At 37.2% G+C, this 27,279-nt stretch overlaps 1 protein-coding gene across 1 annotated transcript; it reads left to right on the top strand.

Annotated features, from left to right (window-relative positions):
• LOC102809028 (uncharacterized) lies at positions 1–27,279 on the top strand. Its single transcript, XM_085506864.1, has 16 exons — positions 1–164; positions 258–380; positions 901–1,018; positions 1,426–1,475; positions 2,019–2,141; positions 7,341–7,508; positions 8,000–8,189; positions 9,783–9,863; positions 10,115–10,303; positions 11,446–11,607; positions 11,744–11,976; positions 12,355–12,472; positions 18,115–18,233; positions 18,916–18,950; positions 23,889–24,045; positions 26,009–27,279. The coding sequence occupies exons 1-16, from the start codon at positions 6–8 to the stop codon at positions 27,020–27,022; spliced, it is 3,039 nt and encodes a 1,012-aa protein (XP_085362990.1). The 5' UTR covers positions 1–5; the 3' UTR covers positions 27,023–27,279.

The following is a 27,279-nucleotide window of genomic DNA, read 5'->3' on the forward strand; positions in this document are numbered from 1 at the left end:
ATGGAATGCGAAATGAGCTTAACATGGATCCAAACATCATTGATAAAATGTTCCCTATGTTGTCTGAGATTATTGAAATCAATACATCTTTCCTCAATGCACTTAAGTTTCGACAGGGTCGTTCTGTGGTGGTCGACAAAATTGGCGATGTGTTGGTTGAACAGGTCAGTGTTTTCACTTCAACCATTTATTCATATTTGACCTTTGACATTATCTACTTGAAACAATCGAAATAATACTTTTGGTTCTGTTAACAGTTTTCAGGTGAAAACGGCGAACGCATGAAATATGCATATGGTATTTTCTGTGCTCATCAAGCAGAAGCAGTGGCTATTTACAAAGAATACAAGTCTGACAAGAAATTCCTGGCATTCATCAAGGTAGAATACGAGTAGTGTTTTATTGGACTGGATGTAGAATCAGCTTGACATTCAATATGGCCACTATTTTGATTGCTGTTGTAATATTTAAATTTGTCTCTTAGTAATATGTGGTCAAAACATTTGTAAAAGTTGATGTTGTTTGCTGATTGTTGTGGTATACAAGTAATATCTCTACATTTAGTTCTATCCTATAGACTGTCACACTGTGACATCATAGGTTTTCATTTTGCCAATCAGCATGCAACTAATCTTTAATCTTTGAGTTTGAATGACCGGTCATTGTCACAATGCACATGTACCAAAAACGTAGACAAGTATGACAGCCTGTAGTGTTTTTCATGATTGAGATATTACTAAATATAGAACTGACTTAACCAAATAGTGTTGTTCAGTTTATGAAACAGATTAAATACAGACAACAGTAGTTTCAACCTCAACTTGTAGTGAATCTGAAGGAAGTTTACTATTTGTGATATTCACAAAAGTTACAACTTGTTTTCATTTTATTATTTTGAAGAAATGTAGTCAGAATACACTGTGTCGACGGTGGTCCATCCAGGAATGTATTTTAGCAGTAACACATAGAATAACTAAATATCCTCTATTGATTGAAGCAATCATCAAAGCTACTAAAGGTATTCTTTTTTTCATTCTGTTTTATACCAGTTTATACCAGTTTATTTCAGTTTGGACCAGTTTATACCAGTTTGTACCAGTTTATTTCAATTTGGACCAGTTTATTTCAGTTTGTACCAGTTTATACCAGTTTGTCTAGTCCTTCATATCATTAGTGACACAGTTTTGTCAATGTCACTGTATTGTATTCATGTTCTTATGCAACTGGGAAAAGTATGTCTATGACCATTATTTTAATGATCCAGTATATAATAAAATGATGCAATTTTTGTTTGCCTTTATTGGTTATGTGTTTCTAATAGAACAAATGTTTATAATAATTGTTAGTAACTTTTTACATTCTAAAGTAAATACTCTCTAACATGAGTTCATGAAAATTTAAATTATTTCAAATTTTTCTCCTCAGCAAACAAGGCAGATTATCCTCTGCTGCAAGAAGCCAATACATTAGTAAAGGTATGGTCAAACACTTTTGTTTTTTTGGGAAATTCCACTACATTTTATAGGATTATTATAGTTTTGCATTCCCTCTATGCAAATATATAAAACATCACTCCAAGTATAAGATAAAAATAAAAAATGATTTAGTTAAAAATTAAGATGAATTAAAAGTACTGTAAAATCTGTTTTAGAAACCATGGCTCTTATTAAAATGGTACAATGCAACAGAATGAATACGACTTTTATTAGAGCATCTACACATATGACGAAACATGAATTTTTGTATCTCATTTGTTAAATAGAATTAATTCTCACCTATTGGTCAAAAGTTAATGAGGCTGACAAGATTTGGGTCAGGTCCTAATCTGCAAGCCATTTTGAATTTTAAAAAAAATTATCGAAATACACACTCATGCATTCAATCTTTGTACTTTCAAAAGCCAATCACAAGAAATTATTTTAAAACAGATTCCTGTATGTAGTGTTTAGCCACCCTTAATGGAATTATTAAATTTGCTGTGCCTTAGAGCAATTAGAGAACATTTTTTTTTTTTTCAGAATATCTTGAATAGTGTGAATGCCCAAGTGATGGAATATGAAAGAGAACAGAAGAAACTTGCCATTTATAATAAAATTGATGCAAAATCTTCTGTGGATCTTAGAAATGGCAAAAAATTCAAGGTAGATTAAAGAGACAAAATACTGACAAGATTCATTCTAGATCACAGAATACACTGTAGATCACAGAATACACTGTAGACCACAGGATTCATTCTAGATCACAGGATACACTGTAGACCACAGGATTCATTCTAGATCACAGGATACACTGTAGACCACAGGATTCATTCTAGATCACAGAATACACTGTAGACCACAGGATTCATTCTAGATCACAGAATACACTGTAGACCACAGGATTCATTCTAGATCACAGGATACACTGTAGACCACAGGATTCATTCTAGATCACAGAATACACTGTAGACCACAGGATTCATTCAAGATCACAGAATACACTGTAGACCACAGGATTCATTCTAGATCACAGGATACACTGTAGACCACAGGATTCATTCTAGATCACAGAATACACTGTAGATCACAGGATTCATTCTAGATCACAGAATACACTGTAGATCACAGGATTCATTCTAGATCACAGAATACACTGTAGACCACAGGATTCATTCTAGATCACAGAATACACTGTAGACCACAGGATTCATTCTAGATCACAGGATACACTGTAGACCACAGGATTCATTCTAGATCACAGAATACACTGTAGACCACAGGATTCATTCTAGATCACAGAATACACTGTAGACCACAGGATTCATTCTAGATCACAGGATACACTGTAGACCACAGGATTCATTCTAGATCACAGAATACACTGTAGACCACAGGATTCATTCTAGATCACAGAATACACTGTAGATCACAGGATTCATTCTAGATCACAGAATACACTGTAGACCACAGGATTCATTCTAGATCACAGAATACACTGTAGACCACAGGATTCATTCTAGATCACAGAATACACTGTAGACCACAGGATTCATTCTAGATCACAGAATACACTGTAGATCACAGGATTCATTCTAGATCACAGAATACACTGTAGACCACATGATTCATTCTAGATCACAGAATACACTGTAGACCACAGGATTCATTCTAGATCACAAAATACACTGTAGACCACAGGATTCATTCTAGATCACAGAATACACTATAGATCACAGGATTTATTCTAGATCACAGAATACACTGTAGACCACAGGATTCATTCTAGATCACAGAATACACTGTAGACCACAGGATTTATTCTAGATCACAGAATACACTGTAGATCACAGGATTCATTCTAGATCACAGAATACACTGTAGACCACAGGATTCATTCTAGATCACAGAATACACTGTAGACCACAGAATACACTGTAGACCACAGGATTCATTCTAGATCACAAAATACACTGTAGACCACAGGATTGATTCTAGATCACAGAATACACTGTAGACCACAGGATACACTGTAGATCACAGAATACACTGTAGATCACAAGATTCATTCTAGATCACAGAATACACCGTAGATCACAAAATACACTGTAGATCATAGAATACACTGTAGACCACAGGATTCATTCTAGATCACAGAATACACTGTAGATCACAGGATTCTTTCTAGATCACAGAATACACTGTAGACCACAGAATACACTGTAAACCACAGAATACACTGTAGATCACAGAATACACTGTAGACCACAGGATTCATTCTAGATCACAGAATACACTGTAGACCATAGGATTCATTCTAGATCACAGAATACACTGTAGACCACAGGATTCATTCTAGATCACAGAATACACTGTAGACCACAGGATTCATTCTAGATCACAGAATACACTGTAGACCACAGGATTCATTCTAGATCACAGAATACACTGTAGACCACAGGATTCATTCTAGATCACAGAATACACTGTAGACCACAGGATACACTGTAGATCACAGAATACACTGTAGACCACAGAATACACTGTAGATCACAGGATTCATTCTAGATCACAGAATACATTGTAGACCACAGGATTCATTCTAGATCACAGAATACACTGTAGACCACAGAATACACTGTAGACCACAGGATTCATTCTAGATCACAGAATACACTGTAGACCACAGGATTCATTCTAGATCACAGAATACACTGTAGACCACAGGATTCATTCTAGATCACAGAATACACTGTAGATCACAGGATTCATTCTAGATCACAGAATACACTGTAGATCACAGGATTCATTCTAGATCACAGAATACACTGTAGACCACAGGATTCATTCTAGATCACAGAATACACTGTAGACCACAGGATTCATTCTAGATCACAGAATACACTGTAGATCACAGGATTCATTCTAGATCACAGAATACACTGTAGACCACAGGATTCATTCTAGATCACAGAATACACTGTAGACCACAGGATTCATTCTAGATCACAGAATACACTGTAGACCACAGGATTCATTCTAGATCACAGAATACACTATAGATCACAGGATTTATTCTAGATCACAGAATACACTGTAGACCACAGGATTCATTCTAGATCACAGGATACACTGTAGACCACAGGATTCATTCTAGATCACAGAATACACTGTAGATCACAGGATTCATTCTAGATCACAGAATACACTGTAGACCACAGGATTCATTCTAGATCACAGAATACACTGTAGACCACAGGATTCATTCTAGATCACAGAATACACTGTAGACCACAGGATTCATTCTAGATCACAGAATACACTGTAGACCACAGGATTCATTCTAGATCACAGAATACACTGTAGATCACAGGATTCATTCTAGATCACAGAATACACTGTAGACCACATGATTCATTCTAGATCACAGAATACACTGTAGACCACAGGATTCATTCTAGATCACAAAATACACTGTAGACCACAGGATTCATTCTAGATCACAGAATACACTATAGATCACAGGATTTATTCTAGATCACAGAATACACTGTAGACCACAGGATTCATTCTAGATCACAGAATACACTGTAGACCACAGGATTCATTCTAGATCACAGAATACACTGTAGACCACAGGATTCATTCTAGATCACAGAATACACTGTAGACCACAGGATACACTGTAGATCACAGAATACACTGTAGACCACAGAATACACTGTAGATCACAGGATTCATTCTAGATCACAGAATACACTGTAGACCACAGGATTCATTCTAGATCACAGAATACATTGTAGACCACAGGATTCATTCTAGATCACAGAATACACTGTAGACCACAGAATACACTGTAGATCACAGGATTCATTCTAGATCACAGAATACACTGTAGACCACAGGATTCATTCTAGATCACAGAATACATTGTAGACCACAGGATTCATTCTAGATCACAGAATACACTGTAGACCACAGGATTCATTCTAGATCACAGAATACACTGTAGACCACAGGATTCATTCTAGATCACAGAATACACTGTAGACCACAGGATTCATTCTAGATCACAGAATACACTGTAGATTACAGGATTTATTCTAGATCACAGAATACACTGTAGACCACAGCATTCATTCTCGATCACAGAATACACTGTAGATCACAGGATTTATTCTAGATCACAGAATACACTGTAGACCACAGGATTCATTCTAGATCACAGAATACACTGTAGACCACAGAATACACTGTAGACCACAGGATTCATTCTAGATCACAAAATACACTGTAGACCACAGGATTCATTCTAGATCACAGAATACACTGTAGACCACAGGATACACTGTAGATCACAGAATACACTGTAGATCACAAGATTCACTGTAGATCACAGAATACACTGTAGATCACAAGATTCATTCTAGATCACAGAATACACTGTAGACCACAGGATACACTGTAGATCACAGAATACACTGTAGACCACAGAATACACTGTAGACCACAGGATACACTGTAGATCACAGAATACACTGTAGATCACAAGATTCACTGTAGATCACAGAATACACCGTAGATCACAGGATTCATTCTAGATCACAGAATACACTGTAGACCACAGGATACACTGTAGATCACAGAATACACTGTAGACCACAGAATACACTGTAGACCACAGAATACACTGTAGATCACAGGATTCATTCTAGATCACAGAATACACTGTAGACCACAGGATTCATTCTAGATCACAGAATACACTGTAGACCACAGGATTCATTCTAGATCACAGAATACACTGTAGATTACAGGATTTATTCTAGATCACAGAATACACTGTAGACCACAGCATTCATTCTCGATCACAGAATACACTGTAGATCACAGGATTTATTCTAGATCACAGAATACACTGTAGACCACAGGATTCATTCTAGATCACAGAATACACTGTAGACCACAGGATTCATTCTAGATCACAGAATACACTGTAGACCACAGAATACACTGTAGACCACAGGATTCATTCTAGATCACAAAATACACTGTAGACCACAGGATTCATTCTAGATCACAGAATACACTGTAGACCACAGGATACACTGTAGACCACAGAATACACTGTAGATCACAGGATTCATTCTAGATCACAGAATACACTGTAGACCACAGGATTCATTCTAGATCACAGAATACACTGTAGACCACAGGATTCATTCTAGATCACAAAATACACTGTAGATTACAGGATTTATTCTAGATCACAGAATACACTGTAGACCACAGCATTCATTCTCGATCACAGAATACACTGTAGATCACAGGATTTATTCTAGATCACAGAATACACTGTAGACCACAGGATTCATTCTAGATCACAGAATACACTGTAGACCACAGGATTCATTCTAGATCACAGAATACACTGTAGACCACAGAATACACTGTAGATCACAGGATTCATTCTAGATCACAGAATACACTGTAGACCACAGGATTCATTCTAGATCACAGAATACATTGTAGACCACAGGATTCATTCTAGATCACAGAATACACTGTAGACCACAGAATACACTGTAGATCACAGGATTCATTCTAGATCACAGAATACACTGTAGACCACAGGATTCATTCTAGATCACAGGATACACTGTAGATCACAGGATTAATTCTAGATCACAGAATACACTGTAGATCACAAGATTCATTCTAGATCACAGAATACACTGTAGATCACAAGATTCATTCTAGATCACAGAATACACTGTACATGTAGATCACAGAATACACTGTAGATCACAGGGTTGTAGATTGCATTGTACAAAAGTCATTTTTCTCTCATTTTCTCTCATTTAGAAATCAGATATTCTAAATAATAATCGCAAACTCTGCCATGAGGGAGAAGTAAGTTGGCGCTCGGCACGGGGGAAATATACTGAAGTCATAGCGATACTACTTAGTGATGTACTTATGTTTTTTCAAGAAAATAATCAGAAATATACATTTTCAAACTTGGATCAGAAGGTGAGTATTGTTTTGTTCACAAGCCACCACCGATAGTTTAAATGAATGAGAAAAAAATGTAAAAGCAAGCATTGTTTTAAACCAAAACAAAGTTAAACTAGACTAATGGAAAATTTGTTGATGTTATAAATTGTATCATTTTGTAAAAGGTTGATAGAATTCACTTAATTCCCATTGATTCATGAATGTATGTATGTGGATAGATTCAGTGGAATAAATCTCTTCTTCTTGAAAAACTAATATTAAACAATTTTTAGCCAAATTTGATTTTGCTGCCAAAACCCATTTTGGGTCAATTTTATTACAGAGAGCTGGAAAATTAACTACATGTACAAGCCTAAATGCATTATATATTATAATAATATTTGACTTGTTACAAGTATCAAAGAAATTTACATAATTAATCAAATTTTCTGAAGTTATTCCTAAAAACGTGTTTAAAAAATTGTTTTTTTGGTGTGCAAATTATTAAAATGGTATTTTTCTCCTAGTGTGCGGTGGTTCCATTACACAAATTAATGGTACGTAATGTGGCAACAGATAAGCAGAGTATTTATCTTATAAGTCCACATAAATATGGTCCTGAAATGTATGAAATTCAGTGTTCATCTACAGAAGTCAGAGACAAATGGAGAAGACATATTGAAGACGCTGTTAAACACTGCCCAGATGAAGATGAAGGTAACTCCAGTACTCATCACTATCATACTGTGTCGTTTGGAGCAAAAGTCAACATCATTTTCGTTGATGTTTTTGTTCTCCTTCTTCTAATTTTTGTTTTCTGTTGTAGTTATTTAGCAATTTAAGGTTGTAGAATTTTTACACATTATAAGTATTTATAAAATTATACTGTCAATTTAAAATCAGTGACTGCTTTTACAACAAACTAAGTAAAAACTTTTTAGAAACAATTTGTTGACAAATTAAAAAGTACTTTGTTTTGTGTAGTGACTACATTACTTACTAGATAATAATTGCGTTCGCACACAGCTTCTTAGCATGGGCTAACAGGTCAAATTCCCTAGCTCGTGCTAAGAAAACGTGTGTGAACATTTAGCACGGGCTAAGGAATGCTACTTCCAGGTAAAATCCGATTTTAAGACGCGCTCCAGACCCTTTGCACGGGCTAACGAAATGTGCGCGAACGCTTAGCCCAGGGCTAAATGCCCTCTGTGGCTACCTTTGGGTGTGAATATTATACACATGATCAAATATGTGCAACATTCTCATTTCCAAATAGCCTTCGAGCTCAGACATAACAAAGATGAATGATTTGAAGAAAAAAATGTTCAAATCCAAGACACGAAAATTAATTAGTTAAACAAATCTGAAGTTTTAGAGGAATGTTGCTTTGTCCCATGTTCGTATAACGACTCTATAGATAACTTTCCCGGATGTAACAAGACTGGGGTACAAAAATACTCCTGCTTTGTCAGGCTGAAAAAACATGTCAGTTTGCTGATAGTCGATAGAAGGGAATTTTAGTTTTGTGACGTTGATTGGTACACTCAGAAGCACAATATCATGTGTGCAAATTTACGTTACACCACAAACCGACATGTGCGCGCATATGAAACACTGTATCTCCGAATTTCAGGAAAGTCGTCTATTCCATCAGTCATTACTCCGCACACCCTTCCACACTGATCGAATCGCTGTAGTAGAGCGTACAGCATCTCCAATTGTAGACAAAATAAATTTGTTTCGCTGTCTACGACATGCATTAATAAAACTCTGCATTCTGTTATGCCCGTTGTATACTGTTTCTGTACATACATCCAAATAATTTGGGTCCATCTTCCCTCGCATGTGCACGTCACTTCAAAATTAAAACAAAACATGTCAGCAGCAGACATTTTGGTCACCGACTGATGTCACCCCTTAGCCCGTGGTAAGAACTGGCCCTCCCAGTGCGTAGACGCAATTGGGTCTAGCCGAAATGCAAACATGGGAGATAAGCCTAAATCAGCTTAAATCTTAGCCCGTACTTTGTGTAGCGTGAACACAACTAATATATTGTTAACATAAACAGTATTGTATGAAGCAGCTCAGAGTTTTATTTTCAAAACAAGGTGATAACATGACATTAAATTTATTTTGTTGATCAGTGAATTCTATGTATTCAGGAATTTGTTGACTGCATGGTAGCTAAATAAGCATCCAAATTTGTTGGTATATTGGTATATCAATTTAATTTAATTTTAAAGATGTTGTCATGCAGCAGACACTGATTTAAAATCATTTGGCAATAAATATTCAAAACTGTTTTTGTAGATGAAGGTGTAGCAGAGGAAGAAGTGGATGAAAAAAGAAAACAAGCTGAGGCACAGGCTGCTAAAGTTACAGATTTACTAGGTAAGCAATGTTATATACTGTAAAATGATTAATTAGTTTTAATTTTGTTTATTTCGCTGACTGGAAAATGAGCCAAATTAAAACCCAGTGAATATGTAAAATTTAGGATACAATACATTATCTATATTTATAAATCCAATGATTATAAGCAAAATTAAAAATTAATTATTTTACAGTACATCTAAACAAGCAAAGTATTTCTTGCATAGTGACTGGTATCTTCAATGTGTACTCACTGCTTTGGTTTTCAGATCAAATGAAACAAAAAGACACTGATATTCAGAGAACGCTTGCAGACAAGTGGAATCTCTTAGTTGAGATGACAGACTTGATAGGAAAAGCTGAAGTGTCAGGAATAAAAAAGATGACGTACATGATTGAGGGTCATTCTTCTGAAATCCCACAAACCAGAGAATTATTAATGGCAGCAATTCAGGAATGTGAGTCACTCTGTATAACAACATTGATTTAATCTATCATATAGTTATCTTTTAATTGTCACCATTACTGTTAGCTTTGAATCATGGCATGTGATTGTATATAACGTAAGCTTATTGTCATGAGTATATTAGAGAACGTATTGTACACCTATATGTATGATGTACGCGGGAAAAATTGTATTTAGCTCCCGTGAAACGGAGCTTATGTTGTACCGGTAAACTTATAATTATACATCCTATTTAACAGATCTTGGGGGAAAAAGGTCAACTAAATTATTACTTTCACTTTTACAGTTTGCCATTACACACTCTCAGTGACTTTATCCAAATCTGCACATTCACTAACACCATACACACACACTCCACTAAATGCCAATTCTGAGCAATTGTTTCATACTTATCCTCAGAGAAAAGGCCGTAACCACTTTCATACAAGCTAGAAAGACTGTCTTGCACATTTACACACACCATACACACACACTCCACTAAATGCCAATTCTGAGCAATTGTTTCATACTTATCCTCAGAGAAAAGACCGTAACCACTTTCATACAAGCTAGAAAGACTGTCTTGCACATTTACACACACCATACACACACACTCCACTAAATGCCAATTCTGAGCAATTGTTTCATACTTATCCTCAGAGAAAAGGCCGTAACCACTTTCATACAAGCTAGAAAGACTGTCTTGCACATTTACACACACCATACACACACACTCCACTAAATGCCAATTCTGAGCATTTGTTTCATACTTATCCTCAGAGAAAAGACCGTAACCACTTTCATACAAGCTACAAAGACTGTCTTGCACATTTATTTGTACTCTCATCTAAACGAATATTTTCAGGAAATGATGGAATCTAAAAATGTAAATTTGCATAATTATTGAACTCCATATTCTAATCTGCATGGTTAAATGGAAATTGTCTTCACGCAATGCCTGTTCAATTTTTATGTAAACAAATAATGTAATTTTGCTTGTTATGTATGTCGCTATGTGTCCCATATTGAACACATTATGGCATGACGATCGCCACCCTTTAATTAATGCAGATATCGGGAATTACTGTATTCTGAAACTACTTTAATTTTTTTTAATTCAATGTACATAATACTATATGTCTATTGCAACTTCAGCTGTTAAGTTAACCTCCGCTGTTTATGGTGCTGGAGGACTGAGTAGAAGCGCCACCAGTGTCGGAGAAAGTGAAAGTGGCACATACCAATCTCCCTCATTACCAAAACGAGCTGAAACATTTGGTGGATTTGACAGCACTGGCCAGTCTATCTTGCAGAAAGGTGAGTTATAAATGATATTGACACATTTAACCAAGCAAATGTTGTACACTAAACTGGAATAAAACCTGCCATTGCTTAGTAAGTATATTTTAGGTTCAGATGTTCTAGTTAAATTCCAACAAATGTTCTTTTTTAGGTGGGCCATTAAAGAAGAAATATCATATGACTTCTATTGATTCTGAGGCACGTAGTAGCAGTTCACCAAATCTTACAAAAGGAGAAGGCGATAGCAGTAGTGAAGAGGTAACAACATCACAAACTGACATAAAGGAAAGACGTGGTAGTGTTAGTAGTCCTGACTTACAGAAGATGTCAAAACAAGGAAATGCTGTACGAAGCTTGAGTGATGCTGATAAAACAGATGAGAATGTGAGTGTAAAAATATTCATTATTTTCATAACCCATGTTTATCTTTTACTAGTTTATCACTAATACAACAAGTTAAGGCACTAGAGGATATAGGGATAGCCAAGTATGTCTATGTAAAAACACTCGAGATTGTATTGCATGTTTTTATTTAATTAATCAAAATCATTTGCATTTGGTTGGGTTTTGTAAGTATGTGTGTGATGTAACTTGTTGTAGAATATTTCAACACTTGAAATCCCATTTGAATCCCAACAGACATTACATCAAAGAAAATATATTTGTCTGACCCTGTATTTATTTGTGTGTTTTGTTTGAATAATTTCTATAACAAAGTTGTGAAGTGTGGATTGTTACTTGTATTCTTCATCTGGTTTTCAGAGGCAGCATAGTACAAGTCCTAGTTTCCTCCAGGCAAAGCTGCATCAGAATTCAAGTGATTCCTTGAAAGATGAAAATGGAAAATTATCTGATACCGGAAGTGACAGAGAATCTATAGGTAAGGTTATCTCTACTGTAACCATGACCCAAGTATACTGACAATGTCAAGTTTTAGCAAACTTGAATCCTTGGTTGGGAGCAATGTGTATCTGACTATAGCTGCTGAGGATTCTATGAATGTGTGTCTCTCACTCTCATCGATATCCTTGGTTGGGAGCAATGTGTCTCTGACTATAGCTGCTGAGGATTCTATGAATGTGTGTCTCTCACTCTCATCGATATCCTCAGTTGGAAGCAATGTGTCTCTGACTATAGCTGCTGAGGATTCTATGAGTGTGTGTCTCTCACTCTCATCGATATCCTTGGTTGGGAGCAATGTGTCTCTGTCTATAACTGCTGACGATTCTATGAATGTGTGTCTCACTCTCATCAATATCCTTGGTTGGAAGCAATGTGTCTCTGACTATAGCTGCTGAGGATTCTATGAATGTGTGTCTCTCACTCTCATCAATATTCTTGGTTGGAAGCAATGTGTCTCTGACTATAGCTGCTGAGGATTCTATGAATGTGTGTCTCACTCTCATCAATATCCTTGGTTGGAAGCAATGTGTCTCTGACTATAGCTGCTGAGGATTCTATGAATGTGTGTCTCACTCTCATCGATATCCTCGGTTGGAAGCAATGTGTCTCTGACTATAGCTGCTGAGGATTCTATGAATGTGTGTGTCTCACTCTCATCAATATCCTTGGTTGGAAGCATTGTGTCTCTGACTATAGCTGCTGAGGATTCTATGAATGTGTGCGTCTCACTCTCATCAATATCCTTGGTTGGAAGCAATGTGTCTCTGACTATAGCTGCTGAGGATTCTATGAATGTGTGTGTCTCACTCTCATCAATATCTTTGTTTGGGAGCAATGTGTCTCTGACTATAGCTGCTGAGGATTCTATGAATGTGTGTCTCTCACTCTCATCAATATCCTTGGTTGGAAGCAATGTGTCTCTGTCTATAGCTGCTGAGGATTCTATGAATGTGTGTCTCTCACTCTCATCAATATCCTTGGTTGGAAGCAATGTGTCTCTGACTATAGCTGCTGAGGATTCTATGAATGTGTGTCTCTCACTCTCATCAATATTCTTGGTTGGAAGCAATGTGTCTCTGACTATAGCTGCTGAGGATTCTATGAGTGTGTGTGTCTCTCACTCTCATCAATATCCTTGGTTGGAAGCAATGTGTCTCTGACTATAGCTGCTGAGGATTCTATGAATGTGTGTGTCTCACTCTCATCAATATCCTTGGTTGGAAGCAATGTGTCTCTGTCTATAGCTGCTGAGGATTCTATGAATGTGTGTCTCTCACTCTCATCAATATCCTTGGTTGGAAGCAATGTGTCTCTGACTTTAGCTGCTGAGGATTCTATGAATGTGTGTCTCTCACTCTCATCAATATCTTTGTTTGGGAGCAATGTGTCTCTGACTATAGCTGCTGAGGATTCTATGAATGTGTGCGTCTCACTCTCATCAATATCCTTGGTTGGAAGCAATGTGTCTCTGTCTATAGCTGCTGAGGATTCTATGAATGTGTGTCTCTCACTCTCATCAATATTTTTGTTTGGGAGCAATGTGTCTCTGACTATAGCTGCTGAGGATTCTATGAATGTGTGCGTCTCACTCTCATCAATATCCTTGGTTGGAAGCAATGTGTCTCTGACTTTAGCTGCTGAGGATTCTATGAATGTGTGTCTCTCACTCTCATCAATATTTTTGTTTGGGAGCAATGTGTCTCTGACTATAGCTGCTGAGGATTCTATGAATGTGTGCGTCTCACTCTCATCAATATCCTTGGTTGGAAGCAATGTGTCTCTGTCTATAGCTGCTGAGGATTCTATGAATGTGTGTCTCACTCTCATCAATATCCTTGGTTGGAAGCAATGTGTCTCTGACTTTAGCTGCTGAGGATTCTATGAATGTGTGTCTCTCACTCTCATCAATATTCTTGGTTGGAAGCAATGTGTCTCTGACTTTAGCTGCTGAGGATTCTATGAATGTGTGTGTCTCACTCTCATCAATATCCTTGGTTGGAAGCAATGTGTCTCTGTCTATAGCTGCTGAGGATTCTATGAATGTGTGTCTCTCACTCTCATCAATATCCTTGGTTGGAAGCAATGTGTCTCTGACTTTAGCTGCTGAGGATTCTATGAATGTGTCTCTCACTCTCATCAATATCTTTGTTTGGGAGCAATGTGTCTCTGACTATAGCTGCTGAGGATTCTATGAATGTGTGTGTCTCACTCTCATCAATATCCTTGGTTGGAAGCAATGTGTCTCTGTCTATAGCTGCTGAGGATTCTATGAATGTGTGTCTCTCACTCTCATCAATATCCTTGGTTGGAAGCAATGTGTCTCTGACTATAGCTGCCGAGGATTCTATGAATGTGTGTCTCATTCTCATCAATATCCTTGGTTGGAGCAATGTGTCTCTGACTAAAGCTGCTGAGGATTCTATCAATGTGTGTCTCTCACTCTCATCAATATCCTTGGTTGGAAGCAATATGTCTCTGACTATAGCTGCCGAGGATTATATGAATGTGTGTCTCATTCTCATCAATATCCTTGGTTGAAAGCAATGTGTCTCTGACTATAGCTGCTGAGGATTCTATGAGTGTGTGTGTCTCTCACTCTCATCAATATCCTTGGTTGGAGCAATGTGTCTCTGACTAAAGCTGCTGAGGATTCTATGAATGTGTGTCTCTCACTCTCATCAATATCCTTGGTTGGAAGCAATATGTCTCTGACTATAGCTGCCGAGGATTCTATGAATGTGTGTCTCATTCTCATCAATATCCTTGGTTGGAGCAATGTGTCTCTGACTATAGCTGCTGAGGATTCTATCAATGTGTGCGTCTCACTCTCATCAATATCCTTGGTTGGAAGCAATATGTCTCTGACTATAGCTGCCGAGGATTCTATGAATGTGTGTCTCATTCTCATCAATATCCTTGGTTGGAAGCAATGTGTCTCTGACTATAGCTGCTGAGGATTCTATGAGTGTGTGTGTCTCTCACTCTCATCAATATCCTTGGTTGGAAGCAATGCGTCTCTGACTATAGCTGCTGAGGATTCTATGAATGTGTGTCTCTCACTCTCATCAATATCCTTGGTTGGAAGCAATGTGTCTCTGACTATAGCTGCTGAGGATTCTATGAATGTGTGTCTCACTCTCATCAATATCCTTGGTTGGAAGCAATGTGTCTCTGACTATAGCTGCTGAGGATTCTATGAATGTGTGTCTCTCACTCTCATCAATATCCTTGGTTGGAAGCAATATGTCTCTGACTATAGCTGCCGAGGATTCTATGAATGTGTGTCTCATTCTCATCAATATCCTTGGTTGAAAGCAATGTGTCTCTGACTATAGCTGCTGAGGATTCTATGAGTGTGTGTGTCTCTCACTCTCATCAATATCCTTGGTTGGAGCAATGTGTCTCTGACTAAAGCTGCTGAGGATTCTATGAATGTGTGTCTCTCACTCTCATCAATATCCTTGGTTGGAAGCAATATGTCTCTGACTATAGCTGCCGAGGATTCTATGAATGTGTGTCTCATTCTCATCAATATCCTTGGTTGGAGCAATGTGTCTCTGACTATAGCTGCTGAGGATTCTATCAATGTGTGCGTCTCACTCTCATCAATATCCTTGGTTGGAAGCAATATGTCTCTGACTATAGCTGCCGAGGATTCTATGAATGTGTGTCTCATTCTCATCAATATCCTTGGTTGGAAGCAATGTGTCTCTGACTATAGCTGCTGAGGATTCTATGAGTGTGTGTGTCTCTCACTCTCATCAATATCCTTGGTTGGAAGCAATGCGTCTCTGACTATAGCTGCTGAGGATTCTATGAATGTGTGTCTCTCACTCTCATCAATATCCTTGGTTGGAAGCAATGTGTCTCTGACTATAGCTGCTGAGGATTCTATGAATGTGTGTCTCACTCTCATCAATATCCTTGGTTGGAAGCAATGTGTCTCTGACTATAGCTGCTGAGGATTCTATGAATGTGTGTCTCTCACTCTCATCAATATCCTTGGTTGGGAGCAATGTGTCTCTGACTATAGCTGCTGAGGATTCTATGAATGTGTGTGTCTCACTCTCATCAATATCCTTGGTTGGAAGCAATGTGTCTCTGACTATAGCTGCTGAGGATTCTATGAATGTGTGTCTCTCACTCTCATCAATATCCTTGGTTGGGAGCAATGTGTCTCTCTCTGACTATAGCTGCTGAGGATTCTATGAGTGTGTGTGTCTCTCACTCTCATCAATATCCTTGGTTGGGAGCAATGCGTCTCTGACTATAGCTGCTGAGGATTCTATGAATGTGTGCGTCTCACTCTCATCAATATCCTTGGTTGGAAGCAATGTGTCTCTGACTATAGCTGCTGAGGATTCTATGAGTGTGTGTGTCTCTCATTCTCATCAATATCCTTGGTTGGAAGCAATGTGTCTCTGACTATAGCTGCTGAGGATTCTATGAGTGTGTGTGTCTCTCACTCTCATCAATATCCTTGGTTGGAAGCAATGCGTCTCTGACTATAGATGCTGAGGATTCTATGAATGTGTGTCTCTCACTCTCATCAATATCCTTGGTTGGAAGCAATGCGTCTCTGACTATAGCTGCTGAGGATTCTATGAATGTGTGTCTCTCACTCTCATCAATATCCTTGGTTGGAAGCAATGTGTCTCTGACTATAGCTGCTGAGGATTCTATGAATGTGTGTCTCTCACTCTCATCAATATCCTTGGTTGGGAGCAATGTGTCTCTCTCTGACTATAGCTGCTGAGGATTCTATGAGTGTGTGTGTCTCTCACTCTCATCAATATCCTTGGTTGGGAGCAATGCGTCTCTGACTATAGCTGCTGAGGATTCTATGAATGTGTGCGTCTCACTCTCATCAATATCCTTGGTTGGAAGCAATGTGTCTCTGACTATAGCTGCTGAGGATTCTATGAGTGTGTGTGTCTCTCATTCTCATCAATATCCTTGGTTGGAAGCAATGTGTCTCTGACTATAGCTGCTGAGGATTCTATGAGTGTGTGTGTCTCTCACTCTCATCAATATCCTTGGTTGGAAGCAATGCGTCTCTGACTATAGATGCTGAGGATTCTATGAATGTGTGTCTCTCACTCTCATCAATATCCTTGGTTGGAAGCAATGCGTCTCTGACTATAGCTGCTGAGGATTCTATGAATGTGTGTCTCTCACTCTCATCAATATCCTTGGTTGGAAGCAATGCGTCTCTGACTATAGCTGCTGAGGATTCTATGAATGTGTGTGTTTCACTACTATCACTATCCTTGGTTGAGTGTTGTCTATGTCATGAGTAAAAAAAATTAAGTTCATGTTTTGTTGATGATTGTCACTGGTTGAACATCATAGAAGTACATGGCGGTACAAATATAATTTAATAAAACCTGACATGTACATCGATGTATGTCAAGTGCAACTTGCTTTAGTAACTCTGATTTTATTGTTCATAAAAAGTTAGACCATGAATTAATAAGATATTTTTTTTGGAACATTGCAAATAATAGAATATATTTAATAATTAGGAGATTAACGAGTGCATAAATAAATAGAAACCAGTAAATTCCTCAAACACATGATGGTTTTACAACATTCAAAATGTTGTTTGTTTGTTTGTAGGTGATTTATCCAATGTGACTGACTCAGGGATGACTACCTTATCTACTAATTTTATACCACCTACAACAGAACAGGTTACATCTGTGGCACAGCTTACATACTATCTTAATTCTTTGTTGGTATGTATTCGTTTTATGTATGTCTCAATTATATAATTCATACTGCTCTACTTTAAGAATTCTGGGAGAACTGCCATCATTGCAACTTTGTTAAGATCAGCATGGGTTTTTGTTTGACCAGATCTGGTTGATATGGGAAAAGTTTAGTCAATTGCTTTAATATGGTTCTGTACAATTACAGCCTAGTCACACACATTGTAATGGCACCAGTTGACATTCAATTTTTTGCTGCTAAACTGGATGATGCTAAAATACATAATTTGATGTGTGTTATGAATAAAAAAAAATGAGGCATGGATTTTAGACATGAATCATTTTTATGGAAATTAATTAATAAAACATTTATTCTAGAAGACCTCAACGACTCACTTAAATCTGAAGAAGACTCTTCCATTGGTTTTAAGATGTCATTTTGTAATACCCATTACCAACAAGTCTTTCTAAGTTTCTTTCAATCACTGGACAATTTACTGTCATAAAGGCGAAAGATATTCTGTATGGGGTAAAACCGTTAATCAGAATTTATAAAACTTGTGTATTGATGAATTTTAGTATATAATGTGTTGAATATTGTACCGTATTGTGCCTTCCATCACAAGGCAAACAATTTGACTGCAGTTTTAGGATATAATTTTATATTTGTCCTGCTTCGAAAATTTACTTTTTTCCTTTTTTCTCCCAGTCAATTATTGCACAAAGGGACACACAGTATGAAAGGTGAGTAACTGTGTGGCCATGCATTACCATCTATTATTTGCATGTATGTCATCAATCTCATTTGCATGTATGTCATCAATCTCATTTGCATGCATGTCATCAATCTCATTTGCCTGCTTGTCATCAATCTCATTTGCATGCATGTCATCTACCTCATTTGCTTGCATGTCAGCAACCTCATTTGCCCGCATGTCATCAATCTCATTTTCCTGCATGTCATCTACCTCATTTGCATGCATATTGTCAACCTCATTTGCATGCATGTCATCAACCTCATTTGCCCGCATGTCATCGACCTCATTTGCATGCATGTCATCAATCTCATTTGCATGCATGTTATCAACCTCATTTGCATGCATGTTATCAACCTCATTTGCCTGCATGTCATCTACCTCATTTGCATGCATGTCAACAACCTCATTTGTGCATGTCATCAATCTCATTTGCATGCACGTCATCTACCTCATTTTCATGAATGTCATCAATCTCATTTGCATGCATGTCATCAATCTCATTTGCATGCATGTCATCAATCTCATTTGCCTGCATGTCATCTACCTCATTTGCCTGCATGTCATCAAACTCATTTGCCCGCATGTCATCAATCTCATTTGCCTGCATGTCATCTACCTCATTTGCATGCATATTGTCAACCTCATTTGCATGCATGTTGTCAACCTCATTTGCATGCATGTCATCAATCTCATTTGCCTGCATGTCATCTACCTCATTTGTATGCATATTGTCAACCTCATTTGCATGCATGTCATCAACCTCATTTGCATGCATGTCATCAACCTCATTTGCATGCATATTGTCAACCTCATTTGCATGCATATTGTCAACCTCATTTGCATGTATGTCATCAATCTCATTTGCCTGCATGTCATCTACCTCATTTGCATGCATATTGACAACCTCATTTGCCTGCATGTCATCAATCTCAATTGCCTGCATATTGTCAACCTCATTTGCATGTATGTCATCAATCTCATTTGCCTGCATGTCATCTACCTCATTTGCATGCATATTGTCAACCTCATTTGCATGCATGTCATCAACCTCATTTGCATGCATATTGTCAACCTCATTTGCATGTATGTCATCAATCTCATTTGCCTGCATGTCATCTACCTCATTTGCATGCATATTGACAACCTCATTTGCATGCATGTCATCAATCTCATTTGCATGCATGTCATCTACCTCATTTTCATGAATGTCATCAACCTCATTTGCATGCATGTCATCAATCTCATTTGCATGCATGTCATCAACCTCATTGCCTGCATGTCATCTACCTCATTTGCATGCATGTCATCAATCTCATTTGCATGCATGTCATCAATCTCATTTGCATGCATGTCATCTACCTCATTTGCATGCATGTCATCTACCTCATTTTCATGAATGTCATCAACCTCATTAGCCCCCGCCGGATCTGCGATCCGGGTGGGGGGTATTAATTTGGGTCATGTCTGTGCAATGTGTGTGCACATTTTCATGTTACCAGCTTTTTCTCACACATGTGTGATCCAATTCAGTTCAGAGTTGGTACAGAGACAGAAATTGATGGTGCTATGGTGCACATCAAGTTATTTTTTCGATTCTTCAAAGTTTCACTGTGTTTTTCCTTGATTTTTAACATTTTCCCTTCAAAATCCGACTTTTCCCGAAATTACCCGAGTTTAATCCGAGTTTTGATGACGCTTACGCAGTTCTCGTCTCGGTGGAAATCAGTCAATTTTGTGAGGATATTGTATCCCGGAATTGTATCTTTATTTGCGCAACGCTTCTATGGACAAAATTGTGTCTCGTCAATTTCCAAGGTAAGAAACTGTGCTTGTTATGGTATTTATACACTTTGTATTATCGTTTGTGTCTCGGGTTTGGTGATCGTGAGAAACTATTGCTAACCTGTCGAGAGTTTCGCCAGAAAAACTGCCTTTTTATTATGGTTGTAGGAACTGATTATGTATTGTGTAAATTGAAAGTTTACCTCGTGACTTAAGAGGTTTGCAGTGCTCTCACCGGGATTCGAACGTCGAGGTGGTGTCGGCGCAATGCTGCTCTGAGATGCTTGCCAGACTCTGCCTCGCTCAAAATCATTATCGCCATGCTTGATTTCCGCAACATTTACATTTGTTTATGATTTCCACAGCTATTGTTCTATGAGATGCATCCTCGCTGTTCATAAACAGCCATAAACAAGTTTAGTTGGGTCGGCATGTACTCATTGAAAGTGTTGGTTTATTTCCGTAATCCACTGATCACGCAATAGGCGAAGTTAAAAATATGTCGCTACTCAGGAGAGCTTTCCACAACGCTAAATGTCCCAATATAAACGTACCGGTACGTTTATTTTTTCCACAGAAAAATTCCACCCGGCACATTTTTATTTGGGACGGTACGTTTATTTATTTTTCTAAATCCGATTAAAAAAATCATGCCTTTTTCCCCATGAGAAACGAAGCCAAAAGATCGCACTAAAACATCGGTAAATCTGGTCTTTCGTGTTGCTTTCACCATGAGGTCGCTGAACTGTCATATTTAAATGCTTTATGGTAATTTGAGCACATGGGCACCATCCAGCATTTTAATTGGTTGATTAGCGACTTGACCTATCTGGTCAATAAACACGCGTCATGGGCATGGATAACATGGCGGATATTGTCTCATCGAGCGTTAACATGTAACCGAAAACATTTGCTTACGATAAAACTAAGTTGAATTTTACTTGCATTTCATAACAATTCAACGAATTTATTTTTTGTATGTTAATATAATCACTACTGAGTACTAATCAACAATTACAACACTTCGAAAACAAGTAAGCTACCGTACCGTGATCATTTGCTACCAACAAAAAAATAATGCATAATAAATATAGTGAATATTTGTTGTTGTCATGTGAACAGTTTTTTTGATTGACTGTAATTTTCCAACATTTCATGACGTCTATTGTAGCACCAAATTATGGCCTTTTAATCCTCCTAGACGTCTATTTAAACGATTATACGGCATCTTGTCGCCAGCCACAAATGTCACACTAGACGAACTTGATCGATACTGCCGACCATTCCATGCATTTTTTATCGACGCACAACGACACGCAAATCGAGAAAAGTATTGTCCTTGCAACAATTTCGCGCAATACGTCACCACTATACAGTGACTGATTTAATTTTTATTCAACATTAAAACAAACTACAGTGAGTTGTTCTATGGTCGTATAAAAATAAAATAAACTACATTAAGATACAGTAAAGTTAACCAACTAAACAGAATGCTAAATAAAGCTAAATAATATTACAAACACATATAGAATCACAATAAACTTGTACGATCACATTAGAGTCATAACTATGGAAAGAATATTTTTATATTTGGTGGAGCTGCTCATATATCATCTGCATACATTTTTGTATGTATTGTGCAGTTTCCCAGCCAGTCAGACTCCAGTAGTGATTGGTTTGCTACTTCATTACATCTTGTAGCCTTTCAAACAGTATATTGCTACACATGCATCAATTGTTGTCCATGTATATTCCTCAGTGAAAACTTGCAATTTCTTTCTGGCTGGTATAAATATATTAAGTAATATGTTTTCGTACTGAAAAGACAGTACACAAATATCTTTTTTAATTAAATTTAACAGCTAATGGGAGCATATATACTACAACCTCTGCTTACTTTTGACTAAATGTTTTTTTTGTTTTTTTCAGGTGCAGAGCCAGAATTTTTTTCTCGGAAAGCAAAGCCACTGAAACTGCATATATTACAAAAGCATACTATTCGCTGCATGTCTGACAATTGTATAAAGTTTTGCAGGTCGTCTTTTTTTTTTTTTTGAGAAGTGCTGTCAACCAAAGCATAAATATGTGTTTCTCTGTACATAAAAGTTCAATTTCACACGATTTGTTAATATTAATGTATGATAATAAAAACTTGATAATATTTTTCTGGATTCTTGCATTTTATTTGTATCATTGTCATATGAGAAGTACTCTTGTCCTTATTTAGAGATATTGAAACTAATTCAGGGCCACAAACTACATGTAGATCTGTACATGAAGTACATGGGAAGTAAAGTTGTTGACACAGGTAATGTACACCAAGGATTGTCATTCATGACCTGTTTGATTGGATACAGTTTTACGACTTGGAGGCCATTTTTTCCCTCAAAAATCTAAAAAAAACAAGCTTTTTCTAGCTGTTAACAGCTTTTTCTCAGATGCGTGTCATCCAGTTTTGTTCAAAGTTGGTACAGGGACAGGTAATAATTGTTTACAAGTGCACATCACATTATATGTTTAACAAGTTATAAATTGTCTCAGAAAAGCCAAGTGAATAAATTTTTACCCCACCCCCCCTAAAATTGTAACACATCAATTCTGAACAGAATTTTAATACAGCTCATAATGAATTAATTCACTCTGACACAAACTAAATTCAATATAAGTTTTTAAATTTTTTTCTGAGCGGGGGCTATGACATGACATGTCATGTCTTGTTTTCATGAATGTCATCAACCTCATTTGCATGCATGTCATCAACATCATTTGCATGCATGTAATCAACCTCATTTGTATGCATTTTTTTCAACCCACATTTACCTGGTATCTTTACATTTCAACAGACAGCAGGTTTTCTAGAGTGTGACATGTAGTTTGACTACACATGCCAATGGCTAATGTTTACACAAATTTGTACAAAGCAACATCACATTTGGTGTTATATCAATTGGATACTTGGAAGATTATGTTAGTTGTTTTATAATAGCTAACTATGAACAAGGAGAATAAAATGGTGGATAATTTTGACATATTAGGATAAACATACCATGTTACCAAGTAACCCTCAAATGGGTTCATTGGATTGGTTCTTAAATGCCAATGCATTTTACTTCAAGTCACCCATATGTTGGATTTTGTACAGAATGAGAGCCCAACTTACCAGTGCCGGTCTACATAAAAACACATTACAGCAAATGAAATCTAAGCTTGAAATGGAGGTGAAAGAACATGCAAAAAGAGAGCAGTTGTTGAAAGAGAAAGAAGAACAATTACAACATGAGGAACGTGTACTCGAACAGGTATGTATTGTAAGGTTAATTCATGCCAAGCTAAGGTATATGAAATAATTACCATTCAATTTTGATAATTAAGTAATTTCATCATCCCAAATTTGAGTCAAATTCAAATTTTGCACTACTGACCATGCTACTGCAATGCATTATGGGAGATAACATTTTTCCTTTATATACAATAGGTTATCATCATGAAAACAAAATTGTATGTAAATTTTTCACAATATCAGGATTCATGTCAATAATAATTTTGACATTTTGAAAACTTCTATCTTGGAAAATTGTCCGATGACCTTAATTTTTTTTTTTTCATTTTTGTGAACATACAGTACTCATTTCGCCCAACCTCCCGCCCACTTCCAGATTTCGATCGTTTTTTTTTTCGCTTGCTTTGTTCAATTTGACCGGATAATTTCTGCTTTTTTTTTCAACCGCGCAAAACCAAAAGTTTCCGCTCGTACACTCGCTCACTCGTTTGCCTGACAGCGCAACCGCCCGCATTTACAGTTCATTTTCTATTGTTTCATGTACAAGTGTATTATTTTTGTTTTTATGATGTTAAAAGAAGAATAAATACAATCAGAAATTTATAGAACGACTGTTGAAAAAATACGGTGGATCACATTGCCATATAAAATTGGTAATATATATACGCCAGAGGTACATTACTTGGAGTTTGCAACTACGGTGACATGATACCAAGATCCCGTTACAATCTCGCTCTCGCATAAGCGTTCCAACTCAGAAAAATGCGAATGCGCATGCCCGAGGTAACTAGGATGTCCAGGTGGATCAAAATAGCTGCTCACGATATGACAGATTATGACAACTATATTTTCTGTACATTTTCGATGTATAACATTTTTTCACTATGAATGTGGTAATACATGTTTTATTGTTTTATTACAAACCGCCTATGTTGTGTCAGAAGGTAGTAGCATCAGTCTCGCTATCTACGAGATGAGACTTGAATGGGATCTTGGCATGATGTCACCATACAGTACTATGTGCGTTGCAAACCCCAAGTAATGTACCTCTGATACACGTAGTAATAATGTCCACCATAAACAAGATCGAACCAAACATGTGAAATCAAATACAACAGTGACACAGACGGAACTAATATGAAATAAAACCATCTATTTTTGGTGGAGAACGAAAAATGTCTACTGTAGAGTATGGCATTTGTCAAGTAACCATGTGTAGGATGACGGTTGACATGCCCGCATGGTTTGGGTTTAACACGGGTCAAGTTGTAGTTATGTAAATCCTATAACAATTAAAGAATACATGTATCTAAGACTGTGAAAAACAATCAACCAATCAATTGTTATAGAATGACCGTACTGTACAATTTGTACAAACAAATACAATAATTGCAAATGTAATGTCGGCCAGTGCTGATCTTATTTGTCCGAAGTTATCGAAGCCGAACATCAATGGAGATCGCGTTTTTTAACTAGGCGGCTGGCAAGCGAACTGACACGTTACATAAACTTCTTGAATTACACTTATGGTTTTTATTTTTGCACCCAATGTCTCGTTATAAAATAAAGGATTCAAATTTTGCAGGGTATTCCGTTTTGCGAACTCTGGGCGAAATACTTCCATGATGCTGCCAGTGATAGATTTCGTGAATGAAAGAACAAAATAAACGCAATCAAAGGCGCCGACCACACGTGTTGGAAATAAATAGAATGCGTTGCTAAGATGAATCGCACCTGCATCTCTACGACGTCTCCGGTTGTGAGCAGGGTTTGCCATGATTTATTCGGTTTAATAATACAAATATTCACCCCAACAGAGGTGGACATACAGTTTTAGCGACCCGAAGAGCTCATTGTCAACCGAGGTGAAGCACTACGATAAATAATAAAAAAACTTCCCATTCCTGACATTATTAAAATGAATAAATGAATATATTTCATCACATTTTTAAATAAAAATACTATTTTTATTACTCCTGTAGGATAGACACAAATTTATGGAGGAAAAAACAAGAGAAGAAAATCGGTTGGAATTACTGGAAGATCAAATAAAGAGGGATACTGATGATCTGAATAGAATCCAGCAGCATTGGAAAATTTATGGAGATCACATGAAAGCTGTGCAGCATCAACGGCAAAGCAGTGCTTCATCAAGCTGCTCACAGGAAGACAGCACTATAACTCCATCAAGCTCTTTTGAAGGAACTGTAGAATGGGTGTCTACTAAGCCACATGCAGTGTATACTGACACCCACACAGACATATCTAGTAGTGAAACAACAAGTATTTCCAGTTATACTGGGCATAGTGGAAGTAATGAACATTTGGCAGCAACAGCGGCGATGTGTGAGCCGGAACAAATGATACTTGTGCCACATCTGCATCCCTCTATCAAATCACGGACAGTCTCTGAACCTGTAACTAATGACATGCTAGACTCTTTGAACAATTTGAAAAGTCGCAGAGTTAGTGAAGGTCCTGGAGATAAGAAGCGTGATTTTCCTGGTCACTTGTACAGCAAGACTAATGAAACAAGGGGTCAGCCAGTCTCAGACATTAAGCAGAAGCTTCCAGATTTTCTAGAGAAAAAATGTAAACCTTCAAAAAAAACCCACAAGGAGCGAAGACATTCTCCAAATCCAGTCAGTCATAACAGTCATGAAAGGACTACAAAATCGGGGAGTCCAACCATGTTCTTAGCTGCTCCTCCATCTGGGCATGTAAGGAAGTCTTCTGTGCCACTCTCAATGCATTTACCGAGATCATACACTGATGTGTCAGCAGTGCACATTGAGAAAGCGCAATTACATTATCCACAGCAATTTCAAACACTCAGTCCTGGTTCAGATACAGATACCAGGGTAGGAACTGAATTGTATCACCCACATCCACAGAAACCAGTAACTGTACTGCAAAAATCGCAAACATTGCAGTCGTCACAGCAACAAACACAAGGTGTCCCATCGCAATCACCGGAACATGTTATTTACTTTTGAAACATCAACTTATTTTTAATGGCATATGTATGTGCTTTAAGGTTTTAGGTATTTTTAGAGGTGAATGCACCGCTTTTTGGTTTCTTATTATTGTACAAAATGAATTTTGATTATATTTCTCAATGTCATGTATGTTTTTTTTTGTGTTTCCACTATTAACTGCATTTCGACTTGGTTTTGGTTTCTGAGTGCACAATTTGATTTTGTTACAGTCCCCACAATGTGTACAAATATATAACAAGTGATATCTGTGTAAA

The sequence above is a fragment of the Saccoglossus kowalevskii genome, chromosome 13, assembly GCF_978046115.1.
Source record: "Saccoglossus kowalevskii chromosome 13, keSacKowa6.1, whole genome shotgun sequence".
In the NCBI taxonomy this organism is placed as follows: Eukaryota; Metazoa; Hemichordata; class Enteropneusta; family Harrimaniidae; genus Saccoglossus; species Saccoglossus kowalevskii.